At 42.4% G+C, this 13747-nt stretch overlaps 1 protein-coding gene across 8 annotated transcripts in view; it reads left to right on the top strand.

Annotated features, from left to right (window-relative positions):
- Efcab11 (EF-hand calcium binding domain 11) overlaps nucleotides 1-13747 on the top strand; it is a 239261-nt gene that overhangs the window by 154463 nt on the left and 71051 nt on the right. Inside the window, exons 6-9 of one of the 8 annotated variants that reach the window (XR_004114629.1) lie at nucleotides 597-694; nucleotides 2995-3182; nucleotides 3757-3858; nucleotides 4925-7541. The exons of 2 other annotated variants lie outside the window; for them this stretch is intronic. Coding sequence is in view for 3 of the 6 variants with exons in the window: in XM_031357437.1 (XP_031213297.1) it covers nucleotides 597-694; nucleotides 2995-3053 (157 nt within the window). In the remaining 3 variants the exon portion in view is untranslated. Of the gene's footprint in view, nucleotides 1-596; nucleotides 695-2994; nucleotides 4231-4924; nucleotides 7542-13747 lie in introns of those variants that run through there. 5 more of the 8 variants (XR_004114630.1, XM_031357439.1, XM_031357437.1 and 2 more) reach the window with 5 other exon arrangements.

Genomic DNA, 13747 nt, shown 5'->3' with positions numbered 1-13747 from the left:
CATTGTATCCAGTCAGTAAAGGTCTTCCTACACCCCTGAGTCCAGGGAGGGCTGCATAGAACCCTACTCCATACCCTGTAAGACCCTAAACACTTTTCAATACTCCTGAAGATTTCCAGAGAGCATCTGGCCCTCCCTATGAGTTAATTCAGTGGACGGACCACATTACCACTCCCTGTGCGTTTCTGGGTGGTTTAGAAGTGGCCCCTTCCCTGCGTTTTATTTCACTGGCTTCTTTCCTGATTGTTGACAGTGGTGAGACTTTTCTTCATTCAACCCCAATACCCACTGGGAGGTAGTATATTGTCTATAATATTGTCACCTGTTCCCCAGCTCCTTTTATTCCTTAAGTTCATTTATTTAATGCACAGCCACTGCCAACTATGAGCTAAGAGGTGGGAACAGCTGTGGGCAAAAGTTTTTACACTCTCAGATTATTTCTAGTAAGGGTAAAAGGTCGTGAGCTATTTTGGTGCAGAATATCTGCAGGTGACACTAAAACAGTGTGTTCCCACTTCAGAACCAGGCTTGAAGGCTTTACTGTAAACAGAAATGATGTTCCTTTTTACTTAATGGCAGCTTTCCCCTCTCCGCAGCTCCCGCTCTGCCCACCAGCCCATCTGTTCCCATCACACTGCGATCCAGCGTGAGTGTCGCAGTCTCTCAGAGAATACTGTTGGTGGTAATAAAAACCGTATGTCATAGCTTTTAAACTTTTAGCCCTAAAACTTCAATTTCCTCATTGCTCAAGTTGAAAATGACCAGTTCTGTTCATAGGTGTGTGAAACAGGAACAAGCATCGAATATTGTTCATTCTAAATAGAAACAGGAGATATCAGATATCACTCCATTCAGTGTGGGCGTGGAATGCCCTCTTCAAGACATAAAAATGGACTTTGCCCTTTCACGTTTCTTGGTGACAATGTTCCCACCTTCCAGTTGGAAGCAGTAGCAAAGACAAGAATAATTAAAGATTAATGCAATTACAATAGGTTGTTTACAGGGAAAAATGAGCTGCGGGATTCCTTTCCTACAGGCTTCCAGTGGCCCAATGAGAACATATTTAAAATGCCATCAGCAGCACTTTATCTTAGTAGTACACTTCTGGGTTATCCACTCTCTGAGATTTACAGTTCAGACAGACAAATTCGGAGCAGAAAGGGAGGGAGCGCTATTTATCTAATCAAATACTTAGGCAATATGAAGACTCTTCAATTATCTAATTTTATTAAAGGGATGGTTTATATCCTGTAGTCAGTGATGTGCGATCCTGTGATTATTTTCAAATCCCTTAGAAGAGATCTGACATTACACTCTGTGTGCTGTATAGCATGAAATCACCATGTATATTTCACCAAGAGATATAACAAGACGAATAGCCTCTGCAGGACGAAATCATTTTATCCCAACATACTACAACATGGGTTTTGCCCTGGGGCAGAGAAGTGGGGTAGTTTTTTTTTTTCTCTCTCTCTCTCTCTCCCTCTCTCTCTACTTCAAAAGAATGAAAAATTATAATCACTCTATCCAGACCCATTACAGACTTCAGAGACTTTGGCATAAAATATTCAGAAAGTTTATTTTAAGAATTCAATATTTTAAAAGCCTGCTTTAAAACTATTACAGTGATTAGTGGCTTTCTTGCTTTTAGGCCAGTCTTTGCTTTTAAAACCCCCCCATGTCACAGTTGATACAGTGTGTTTTCTGCAGGATGTCATTTGCATCAACCACAGGAGCTCTGCAAAAGGCATGCCGGTTCCTGGTTTCAGGATGTCCCCAAGAGGAACTGGGACCATGGTGCGAGCTTTGCTTCCAGACACGCTCTCTCGTTCACTGCTGGCAGAGCTTGTGAGCTGCGGCTGCTGCTGTTTGGGCTTTGTTGGTGTAGCTTATCTTAATCACATAAGACGTGTGCCTGTTGTGGGAACAGTGCCTAAGTCTCATAGGTTCCAAGGACACCCCCTCAGAGGCTTCCCACACTCTCAGTCAAGGGCTCACACCTTCCTCAGTCTTCATAGGATGAACTGGAAAGGCTTAGTGTGCGTTTGTGAAGATTTAGCAGTGGTTCCAAGGATGTGTGAAGCCAGCCAGGAATCGTGGATATGTGGTTAGCCATGGGGGAGCTTCTCTCTGGGTGCTGTCTTGGTTATGTGGGGAGGCAACAGCAAGACATGATGGAGCTCTTACTTCAGAGTTTCGTTTGCACTACTTTCTAGCAAGCAGTGAGATCCTTAGGAAATGGCCAGGCCTCCATAAGGCTCAGTAGCTCTGTTTGTAAGCTGGGCCAGTCTCAGAATTGGTGCTAAGATTCTGCAGTCTGGGGGTGTAAAGGCAGTGTTGTATAGGATGTCAGACTATGTAGGAAATTTGTTGCTAAAACATTTTTTTTCTCTTATATATTTTATCTCACATTTTTGTTATGTGTGTATATTTATATAATTGTATGTATGTTACATATTTATGTCATGTTTCAGACCACTAGAACAATATTTATGCCTACTTTTGTTTGAGACAGGGTTGCATATAGGCCAGGCTTGCCTCAAACTCACTATGTAAATGAGGATGACCTTGAATTTCTGACCCTCCTGCCTGCAATCCCCCAGTGCTGGGATTATAGGTATGCCCCGCTATTCCTAGTTTTATGCAGCCTTAAGGGTGAAACCCGAGGTTTCATACATGGGTCAAACATTCAATTGACAGCTATAGCCCTGGCCCCTTATTCCTCCTTTTCTTGTACAGCTTATATATTTAGTTCCATCCCTCAAATGCATTGCATACATGTTTCTGTAGATTTTAATAAAATACCCCTTCTTTCCTTCATACCGTAGGTGTTAGCAGTGTAATAGGAGGAAACATAGGCATCGACTTCGGCCTTTGAGATAAGATTGGTTCCTCCCTCATCCAGACATACAGAGAAGGAAGATTCTAGTGTGCTGTTGATACAGAGATCCTGACAGAAATACCGCATGAATAACTTCCTGTGTCATTTTCCAGGGAGGCAGATCAAGACTCAGATGGTCACGTCAGCTTCCGAGACTTTGAATACGCCATGAACTATGGGCAGGCGAAATGAGCCGGATGTTTGTGAACTACGTTTGGCGATTCCAGACAGATCGATGAATTGTAGTCTAGTTGAAGGTCATACAAACCTCAATCTAGGAAGGGTATACAGCTGTGTACCTGTGAGTAAACTCTTACAGTTTTTGAATGCTATATGGACCCTAGAGATGGGAATCTCCTTCCGTGTCTCTAGCATCCCCGAGTCAGGCTGCTGTTGCTGGCCCTGCCACCCAGTGGCTTTGAGGACTTTCTCCTTTCTACTCTCGTCAGCTCTCCATCCTCTAGCCTGTGGGGTGGAGGCTCTGCTCACTCCGCCTGGGTCACTTGCCCTCATCAGCTTCGGGAAGGGTTAGCTTTGCTCTGCTAGTGGTGTCACTGCCACTCACTTGCTCCACCTTGGCTGAACGTCAAGCTTACTGTGACCAAGCAATGAGCAAGTGCCAGGAAAACAAAGACTCTTAGATAATGTGCCTAGAGTATAGACCCGTGCACAGGGTACCAGTGTACAAAGTGTAGGGAGAAGCAGCTCGGGCTAGGCAGCCAGCCATTCTTTATACAGAGAAGGCCAGAATGCAACTGGGGTCTTCATGGGCAGAAGGATGTGATCTTTGGGTCCCTTTGGGATTGCCTGGGTTTCTTAGTTCAGAGAAGCTAGCTAGAGAAGCTGGTCAGCAGCCCCCTGCTGCATACTTCTAGTTCTAGGTGGTTCTGCTGTGCATCTGAAGCTTCAGCCGTCCTAAAGCTAGGAGTCTGAGGCACAACAGACAGCAAGGCATCTGAAATACCGATCGTGTCGTCGTAAGTGTTTCTCAACATTAACATTTGTAAAATAATTAATGTAATTTATGTTTTTAAAGTGCTAAACATTAAAGGATCAAGTAAAAATATAAATTTGTGTAGCAAACATTGAACAAGCTTCATGCTCATATAAATTATTAGCAGATAGCCTTAAGAAAAATAAAGTTTTTAGCTGTGCTAAACCAGAGAAATCTAAGGAGATGGGATAACTAAATGCAATTTGGTCTCCTAAACAGGCCCCTAGGGAACATACCGTAAAGATGAACCAAGTTTGGGCTTCCTCTGCTACTTGTGATAGTGTGGGAGACTGGGTGACAGAAAGATAGGATTTCTACTGTTTTCATGATTTTTCTATAAAACTAAAATTATCCTCAAACTGAGTTTGTTAAAAATTAAAGGCTTATTCAAACATTCATAAACTAAATGAAGAAGCAATGAAAATAATTTCTCCATATGAATGAAATATTATTTCAGAGGCAGAAATGAATTACTGAAATCATTGAGAAGTGTGTATGACTTTGTGCACAGTAATCCAGTTTATGACTTTGTTCAGCAAGTGTTTTCATTATAAGACAAAGCAACTCATTGATCCTGATCTCAAAACATTAAAGAGATATTTTAGATTTCTTAAATACCATATATATGGTGTGTGTGTATATATACATATATGATATACAATATACATATATGTATACATATATGCATGTATGGTATAATAATAGTATATACATATACTATATATACACACATATATGGTATGTGTACTTATATATTGTATATATATTGAATGTATATATTATATGTATAATGTGTATATATTATGTATGTACATGTTATATACATATGTATACATATCTATTATACATGTTATATACTATACTATATATATTATACTATCTATATATTATATAATAGATATATTTGTATATATTATGTGTAAATGCATTATATGTATATTATATCTATGTATATATATATAGTATTTATTAACAGAGCCATTCTTCAGTAACAGCCAGAGTTCTAAACTTCTTTATTGCTCTCCTAATTGGATCCTGCTCATCTTCAGCAAGAATAAGGGAGTAGTCTCTTCTTACCACGGATGTAGGAAACAAGAAGCGAGTCTGGAAATGGCCACTGAGCAACTTCCCTACTGGATTGGCCAAGACATTTTATCTCAATGACAGAAAACTACCCCAAGAGAATTTACTTTGAGAAATTAAAGAGAAAAGAAAATTACTGAGGTAATTTATGAAACCTAGTGGAGGGAGGGTAGGGTGCAGCCAGGTTCCAGGACCCACAGCCCCTCCAGTTTCGCCCTCCTTCCTGTAGTTACCAGCCTCCTCAAAAATGTAGTTATACCATCCTCAAAAAGCACTGGTCCACGATCCCTCCAGATCCAAATTCAGAGCATCCCTGAGGGCTCAAGCTCAAGCAGCCACAGCTGGTCATAGCGATGTTGACGACCTGCGTCACCTTTCTGGCTGGGAGCTCTTCGAATAAGATACATACCCTGGAGTCTGCCATTCAGGAACATCCCAGCTCTCAGAGGAAAGAAGAAAGAGAGGGTGACAGAGGCTAGCTAGCTACCCTTGCACCTTCTTGTCCTTAACCTTTGATTTTAAGATTCATCCTCTTCCTTATCTGGGAGGAGCTTTCCCAGCCTCAGGACCCAGTCCCCATACCACTGCCTGTGCAGTGTGACCTTGCAGGTCTGATACCAGCTGGGTGACCTGAAAGGTAGGCATCTGGTCCTGATGATAATCTCAGTCTCGGCTCTTGGAGGACGTCAAGACTGGGAGTACAGTTCGATGCTGCTCTGAGTGGCTGAGTGGATATGACTCAAGAGCCGGTAGCAGGCATATATTTTCAGTCACAAGGCCTGGAAAATCCAAGCAGCTGCTTTGCCATGAGCATAGAGGGGCTTAAAAATAGACAGAGAGAGGGGACAGGAAAGGAGAAGCAGCCCCGCAATGCTTGGTTTCTGCTTAGAGTTTGAATGCAAGACCCAATCCTAGCGCTTCGGGTCCTGTGAGGTAACTGCAACCTTCCAATAAATCTTTCTGCTCAAGCCAGCTGGAGTTGCTTTCTGTCATTTGAAACCCAGAGAACCTTTACCACAGTGAGCTTCCAGCCAAGCACAGAGTCCTAGGCGACATTAGCATTTGTGGGGCAAGCAAAGAAGACTTTTCCAAAGAGAAAAAGAAGCTGCAGTTGGAGATGGCACAGGATAGTGCCAGCATTGCTGTCCCGACCTTTCTCTGAGCCTGTCACTTGTCCCGCTCTGGGCTTCCCTGCTGCAGCAGCTTACAGTGGTTACCCGTGAGCTGCCATTGGGCAAACATAGCAACCCCTCTCGGACCTCAGCTCACCATTCCTTCTCATGGGTCTGAGGTGGTGGCAGGGCCTTTGGAGGCCTCTGGCAACTTTCATGACACAGGTTTTTTGTGCTATTTCTGCGCCCATTTTTCCTGCTGTCTTCCCCAGATTCCTGCTCCAGAACCAGTCTATAAGTGTGAATATTTTCCCAAATCCTGTGACTGGCCAGTCTTTTTTGATCAACACATTCCCCAAGGATGATTTCATCCACAGCCAAGAGTCCTCTTCCACCCCTGATTGATAGGACTCCCTGCACAAGGCTTTGTCTTTGATCTTGACCTCCAATCAACTCCAGCCTGGCCTGTGTTTTCACTCGCCAGCCAAACATTCCCACCTCGGTGCGGACTCTCTGAACTAAAATCAGATGCATTGTTCCCCCCAATCTTCAAACTTGTTTTCCTAGCCTGTGTTTTCTATTTCCGTTGATGACAACCTCCCCACCCATCCCCCACCCAAGCTGTCATCCAAGCCAGCTGCCTCAGAGTCTCCCCTTCTCCCCATCTTCCCTGGCTCTGACATTCAGTCACAGAATCCTTTCGAGCATGTCCTTGTAAAACGTTCCTGATTTTCTTTTCCATTCCGTCCAGATCTTTCTGCCCATGTCCTTATTCCTCCCCAGCGCTTCCATCCAGTAACTTGTTCTTTTGCTTAGTCTGATAAAGATGAGTGTAAGGTGCATACAAATACTGCTGTCAAGAGATTTTACTCTAGTGTGTCAAGGACATCCCTAAAGCACAGACAAAATGACTTTCCAGTGCTGGAGCTTCCAGTGGCCATCTCTTCTGGCAGACAGTGCCTAGCCCTGTAACATGCAGTTCAAAGCCTGCTATATTGGGTACCAATTCATATTTTCAGTGTTGTTGTCCATGACTCCTCCTGCCATGTCACCCAGCATCTACAGAGGTACACATGCAGTCCATCACTTAAAAACACAAAAACTTGCAACAAATCTTTGTTTAGCATAGAACAGTAATAATCATGGGATTAGTATCTGATGAAATAAATAATAAGAAAGTAAAAATATCAAAAACAAAATTTAGGGCCTTGGAAGATAGCTCAGTGTATGCCCATAGGCATGAGGACCTGAGTTAGAGCCCCAGAATGTACAATAAAAAACTAAGTGTGCTGGTGAGAAGTCCCAGCTCTAGAGAAACAGTACAGTCCCCTGAGCTGAATGGCCAGCCTCACCAAATCAGTGAACTCCAAGGTCAGTGGGAGACCCTGTCTCAAACAATGAGTAGTTCCTGAGGAAGTTGACCTCTGGCTTCTTCGTGCCTGCACACAGGTGCACACATACCCATATGAACACACACTCACAGATGCACTTTCATATAACCCCAGAAAATTAGAAAGAAAAGCAGCCCAGATGGGGTGGGATAAGTCCTTAAAGCAGTGCCTGGGGAGGAAGGAAGCAGAGCAGCTTTGTGCTTGGTGTCCACACTGAATTCCAGGCCCACATGGATTACCCAGTGAGAGCCTGGTTCATCAGTCTCACTAAAAATTATGCCAACTATGGTGGGAGTCAGGAGGACCAGAGGTTCAAGGCTAGTTACATAGTTAGGCTAAAGCCAAGAGAAGCTAATTAAGACCCTGTTCAAAAAGAAAAATAAGCAGTAAATATTGGTTCACCTATGAACAGCTTTTTCTTCACAGTAATCTCTTTATAAGGGACAGATATTGGATGTTTTATTTTATTTTATTACTAAAATAGTTGAAATCTATGTCAGACACCTCTTTTCTTTCTTTCATTTAATAAATGAGAAAGCAATCTCAGGAAACAGCCTAGGCTGAATTACATACAGAGAGTAAAGGCCAGCTTGACGACAGACCTATCCTACTTGGCTGTGACAGAGGCCCATGTTTTGTAGTCACAACCGTTTGTAACCCAAATGAAGTGCCCCAGCTTCATTGATGAACCCAGTTCAAGCGTTTCCTATGGAAGGTATTAAGTCGGTTCCCACCTTATGCACCACCAAAGAAGTAACCAAGGTAACAAATGATTACCAACCAAACTCAGCCTTAGCAATCAAGAGTGAAAGGAGCTTTAGGCCCTAGAGGCCTTATTCAGAGCAAGGCTCTAGCAGTGCTCTGTACAAAAGAAGCATCTCTGCATAGGTGTGCTCTCCCACGAAAGCAGTACTTCTCTGTTATATAAAGTCTAAAGGATCTATTGCCCCAGTCATTTTACTGGGTATCCACAGAACACTTTATTCATTTGAGATGAATAAAAACAAGCTGTGTTGCTATGTTTTCTTGACTTTTAACTTTTGAAATTTTTGATATTTCAGAATTAGAGACTTACAAAAAATCCACATACACAGATTAAAATTCAGAGGTTTGGTGAAGTGATAGGTGGGTAGAACATTGTCCACGCAAGCAAAAAGGACCTGAGTTGAGTCTCCAAGACCCACGTGAAAAGCTGGTGTGGCAATGTGAACCAGTAACCTCAGCATAGGGAAGGTGGAGTCAAGAACATCTCCAGGGCTCACTGGCCAGCCAGTTTAGCAAAACCCCTGAGCTCCAGATTCAGTAAAAGACTTTGCCTTTAAAAATCAGGTAGAGAACAATTAAGAAAGACACCTGATGTCAACCTCTGGCCACATACACACACACACACATACCTGCACATTCATGCACCCACACATATGGACATGAACTCATGCACAAAATAAATAAGTAAAAATGATAATTTTTTAAAAAAGAAATCTATTGTCATTAAGGGTAACAGCTCACAGTGACTTTTCTTTTGTAAAAACAAATTTAAATTGGATTGGCCACAAGAACTAAAAATTAGCCTGTAAACAATCTAACCCAATAGAATATAGTATCTAATCTGAATTCTCTTAGGTTAAATCGATAAAGTAGTTAGAAATATGAATTAAAGAGAACATTGTTGTAACTTCAGAGAAAACTACAGATTAATCTGTATGAAAACATGAGCTAAAATTGAAATAGATCCCATACTTCATGCTTTGCTGATCCTTAAGGACTTGAGAGAGAGCAAAACAGTTAGGTTTTCTAAAATAAATCACCTCAGAAAGAGCAATTCCAATAATATTGAATTTATAGAAAAAAATTTGACCAAGGGGCTGGAAATATATTAAACGTATTGTCATAGCAACAGTCACTGTAAGGCTGAAGCCGGGTCTGGGCATCTTTCTTATTCTGAATAAGGAAGGTAAGCTTGATTTTAAATGACTTTCTAAGGTCAAATGTCTTAGAGATGGTGCTTGAATCAATTTCTTTAACAAGCTTTCCCTATTGCCACTGACTGGTATTGGATGACTCCCTTCCTCCATCTCTCCCTTCTTCTTCCCTTCTCCTTCCCCTCCCTCCCTCCCTCCTGTCTTCCCTCTCCTCCTTCCTGTTCTCTCAATCACAACCATAAATAGAGTTGCATTCATTGGGCCACTTACGATGCAGTTTGACCCACTTCTTAGCTAAAACCCAGAGTATATCCAGCAGAATGTTCCTCTTTGTGCCAACAGAAGACAAAGTTCCAGGACTCTTTATGCCTTTCATCACATGGAAACCTCCTGGCCATTATCTCTGTGAATGTTTCTTTCACTGCTCATTCTTAAAGAGAATGTCCTATCAGACCGCAGCTGCACATGCTCTGTGTGAATGGCTTATCTAACATGTCTCTCATTCTCTATTCTCCAGTCTTCCTGTGCATGTTCCTCCCCCTCTCTCCTTTCTCTCTTTATTTCAGCTGATTAATATCTAGTCTCATTCATTACCAGGAGTGAATGCAAAATCGTATAGCCTCTTTGGAAGCCAGACAGTCTCAGAAAACTAAACATGGACTTATCACGTGATCCAGAGACCAAGCTTCTAGGTATTTTACCCAAATGGTTTGAAAACTCATGCCCATACAGAATATTTATAGCAGCTCTACTCATACTTGTATTAAAAAAACAAAACAAAACAAAACAAACCCAAAACAAAGTAGAAGCAACCAAAATGGGCCCTCTAAGAACTGAGTGGGTAGTCTGTAAAGTACTTGCACCATTTTGTTCAAAACTGTCACGGTCATCCAAACAAGGAAGCCTGAGAAACCCCTGAGTTGTCTAAGAGGCCATGGTGACTAAACATGATAACCTGGGTGGGACTCATGTACACATCATAGTTCATTGACCAAATTTCTTTAACAAGCTTTCCCTATTGGTACTGACTGGTATTGATGACTCCCTTCCTCCATCCCTCCTTCCCTTCTCCCTTCCCTTCTTTTTTTCCCTCCTGTCCTCCCTCCCCCCCTCCTTTCTTCATTAGTTAGTCAGAATGTACACATCATAGTGCGTTGACCTAATAAAGTTAGTCAGTCAGACTGTAACCATCATAGTTCATTGGCTGAATGAAGTTAGTTAGTGAGAATGTAACCGTCATAGTTCATTGACTGAATGAAGTTAGTCAGGAATGTACATATCATAGTTCATTGACTGCAGCCAGTGTCCATTCCAAAGCCAGATGCTAAGAACAAGAGAAGCTCAGTGTCAGGGACACAGGAACTGTCTGTACTGTCTCCGTAATTTCCCTGTATATATAAAACTGTCCTAAAATTAAGTAAGCTTGTTAACAACTCAGATCTTGGTATGTGTGGTGATCAGACCACCACTGAAGCTTACACTAAGAATAGTAACAAAACTATGAAAAGGCAGTATATGACAACTCAAAGTAACATTAAAGGATGCATTAGCAAAACCAAATGAACGTGTCACAGGCTAGTGAGATGGCTCAGTGAATGAAGGCCCTTGCCATTCAAAGTGGAAGGAGAGAACTAGTTCCCAAATGTTGTCTTCTGACCTCCACATGAGTGCTATAGCATGCGCACACACGTGTGCATGCGCTATGGCAATTGTATAGGCCTCTCTGTGGGACTCCTCAGGGGCAGCCTTCTGGGGTTAGATCTTTAGTATATTCACAGCCTGCTGAGTGATTTTGGTTGGTTTCTGACAAAGAAGAGACCTCATATACTTTAAAGTACCTACTTGAAGATCATTCAGAAAAACAAGAAAAAAGGCTCCACTACTCTATCAATGCTTTCAATACATATTTCAAGGAGAGAAATTCTTAGCTCTGGGTCTATTGAAGAGAAAGTTCCTTTCTATTTCTGTGAGGGAACATCAGAATCCCTCACAGCATTGAGAAATCCACAAGGAGCAAGACACCCATGTGGTGTAGTTCCTAGATAGTCCTGGGGGCAGGTCAGAAAGACCCATCCACAGTGGAGCACACCAGGTCGCCAGTGTTCTCTGCATTCCTGGTAGGGCCTCGGCATGCTCAGAGTGACAGCCTCGAAAGCCAGCATAGCTGATGGGAGCTATAGCTCTAGAGCTAGTTTGTCTTACAAAGTTAGTTTGTCTTTCTGGAGAGGGAGTTGTGTGCGCGCATACGTGCGTGTGTCCGTGCGTGCGTGTACGCGTACACACATTTTTGTTCAGGTGTACATGCACCTGTGTGTATATGCAAGCCCGAGGTCAGTGTTGGGTGCCTTCTCTAGTCTCTTTTCACCTTAGTAGTTGAGGCAGAGCTCTCGCTGAACCTGACGCTTGCCCATTCCGCTGGACTCGCTGGCCAGTGAGTGACCCTCTAGGATCTTTCATTTCTTCCTTCTCAGCACTGGGCTTCCAGATGTGAGCCGTGCTCAGGTTTTACATGGATGCTGGGGATGGGGCTCATGCCCTCATGTGTATGCCTCAAGCACTCTATCAACGGAGCCCCATCTCCCCAGTCCCTCATAATGATAATTAGGGCCCATTGCCTACTTCTTTACTTTGTGATTTCATATATCATATTATTCCCTTTATTAAATCCTGGGCATTGTCTTAATCACTCTAAGGCAACATAATTTCTGTTAGATTTCCTTGTATTCTAGCAACATGCATAGCATCATATCGTCAGTTACCTTTCCACAGTGGCTTTTTTCAGGAGTTTAACATCAACTTTGGGCCTCATTGCTTTTATTTATGCTTGCTTTGGATTTCACTGTTTGGGCCCTCATCATTGGTACTAATTTGTTTCTTCTTCCTTTCTTTGATCCTTTTTTGTTTGTTTCCTCTTTTAATTTCTTTACTATTATAAATATCTGTAAGTATCTTCCAGTTGTAGCCTTAGCTCCCTCTCTCAGGTTTTGATATTATCTCCATTGTCATTCTCTGTAGAACATTTTCTGTTTCCTGCTATGATTTCTTCTTTAACTCCTGTAGCTAGACCACTGGCCTCAGCCAGAGGAACCTCTTCTCACAGCAAACAGATGTAAATGCAGAGATTCATGGCTGCTCAGGGTGCTGAGAATAAATGACTGCTGCACATTCAGCCTTGAATGGGATATCACGTTCAGCCTTGAATGGGATATCAGGGAACATCAGAGACGATGGACAGGAAAGAACATAAGAGTCCAATAATGAGAGGAAGACCCTGGAATACTGTTTTATAAACATGGCATGGCAGTGGTACTTATGAACTCATAGCAGCTGTGGTTGCCCGTACAGGACCTGCATAAGCCTGAGTCCATCAACATGTAAGGAGAATTGGTGGGGAAGTAAGGGGGGGTGGGGAGGTGTGTAACTAGAATATAATATATAGGTGTTCATAAATGGGAGGAGCTCATGGGCCTAGCCCATCTTAGAGGAGATATTAATAGCTGATAGAGGCTATGGAAGAGGAAGTTATTGGTTATTGTCTTAGGTAGTATAGCCACAGGTACATTGCCTGTGATTCAGTGGATAACTGCACACTCATGCCTCTACTGGACACAGACATAAAAGTGGGAAGGGGATTTGTAAGGAGAAAGAAGTTGGTGGGGAAGTGAGGGGAGTGGGGAGGCATGTAACCAGAATATAATATATAGGTGTACGAAAATTACAAGAATAAATTAAATAAACAAAATTGCAAAAACCCCATATTTTCTAGATTTCTGTTTTGATGACATAGAAATGGAAGAGAAGTAGGCTGTTGGGAGACAGGAGACTCATAAACAGTTTTACTCAGCTTTAAACCCTGTGAGCTACAGTAAGAACTGGCATGCCATGCTATGCCCATGGGTGCAATAGTGGCATGAATATTATAGGAGTAACCAAGTACATTCTGGTATTATAAATCTAGCCAATAGTCCATGTCAGGGATTATAGGCCCAAGGGGTAAACTTACCACTATTATTATGCTAAAAAGACAGTGTCAAACTACCCTCTCAATTTTTATATTTCTATATTCATAGTTGAGTGTAGCTCTCAGACCTCATCAGAGAAGTTTCTTTGTGTGGTTAATGCAACTAAAAATTGGTCAGCATGCAGAGAGTACGTGGTAGTAGATTGCTCAACCACAAATGGGACATCTATGTCAGGACCCATCCCCCAAAGGCTCGGGGACTATCACAGAAAAAGGGGAAGAAAGATGTAAGGACCAGAGATACAGAGGACAATTGTGAAACAGTGACCTCCGGATTTGATAGGACTGGCTGCACTCATAACCTCACAGCAACTGTGGTTGCCTGCACAAGCCCACACATGATCTA

Source organism: Mastomys coucha, unplaced genomic scaffold (assembly GCF_008632895.1).
Source record: "Mastomys coucha isolate ucsf_1 unplaced genomic scaffold, UCSF_Mcou_1 pScaffold6, whole genome shotgun sequence".
Classification (NCBI taxonomy): domain Eukaryota; kingdom Metazoa; phylum Chordata; class Mammalia; order Rodentia; family Muridae; genus Mastomys; species Mastomys coucha.
This window is presented reverse-complemented; position numbering and strand designations above follow the sequence as displayed.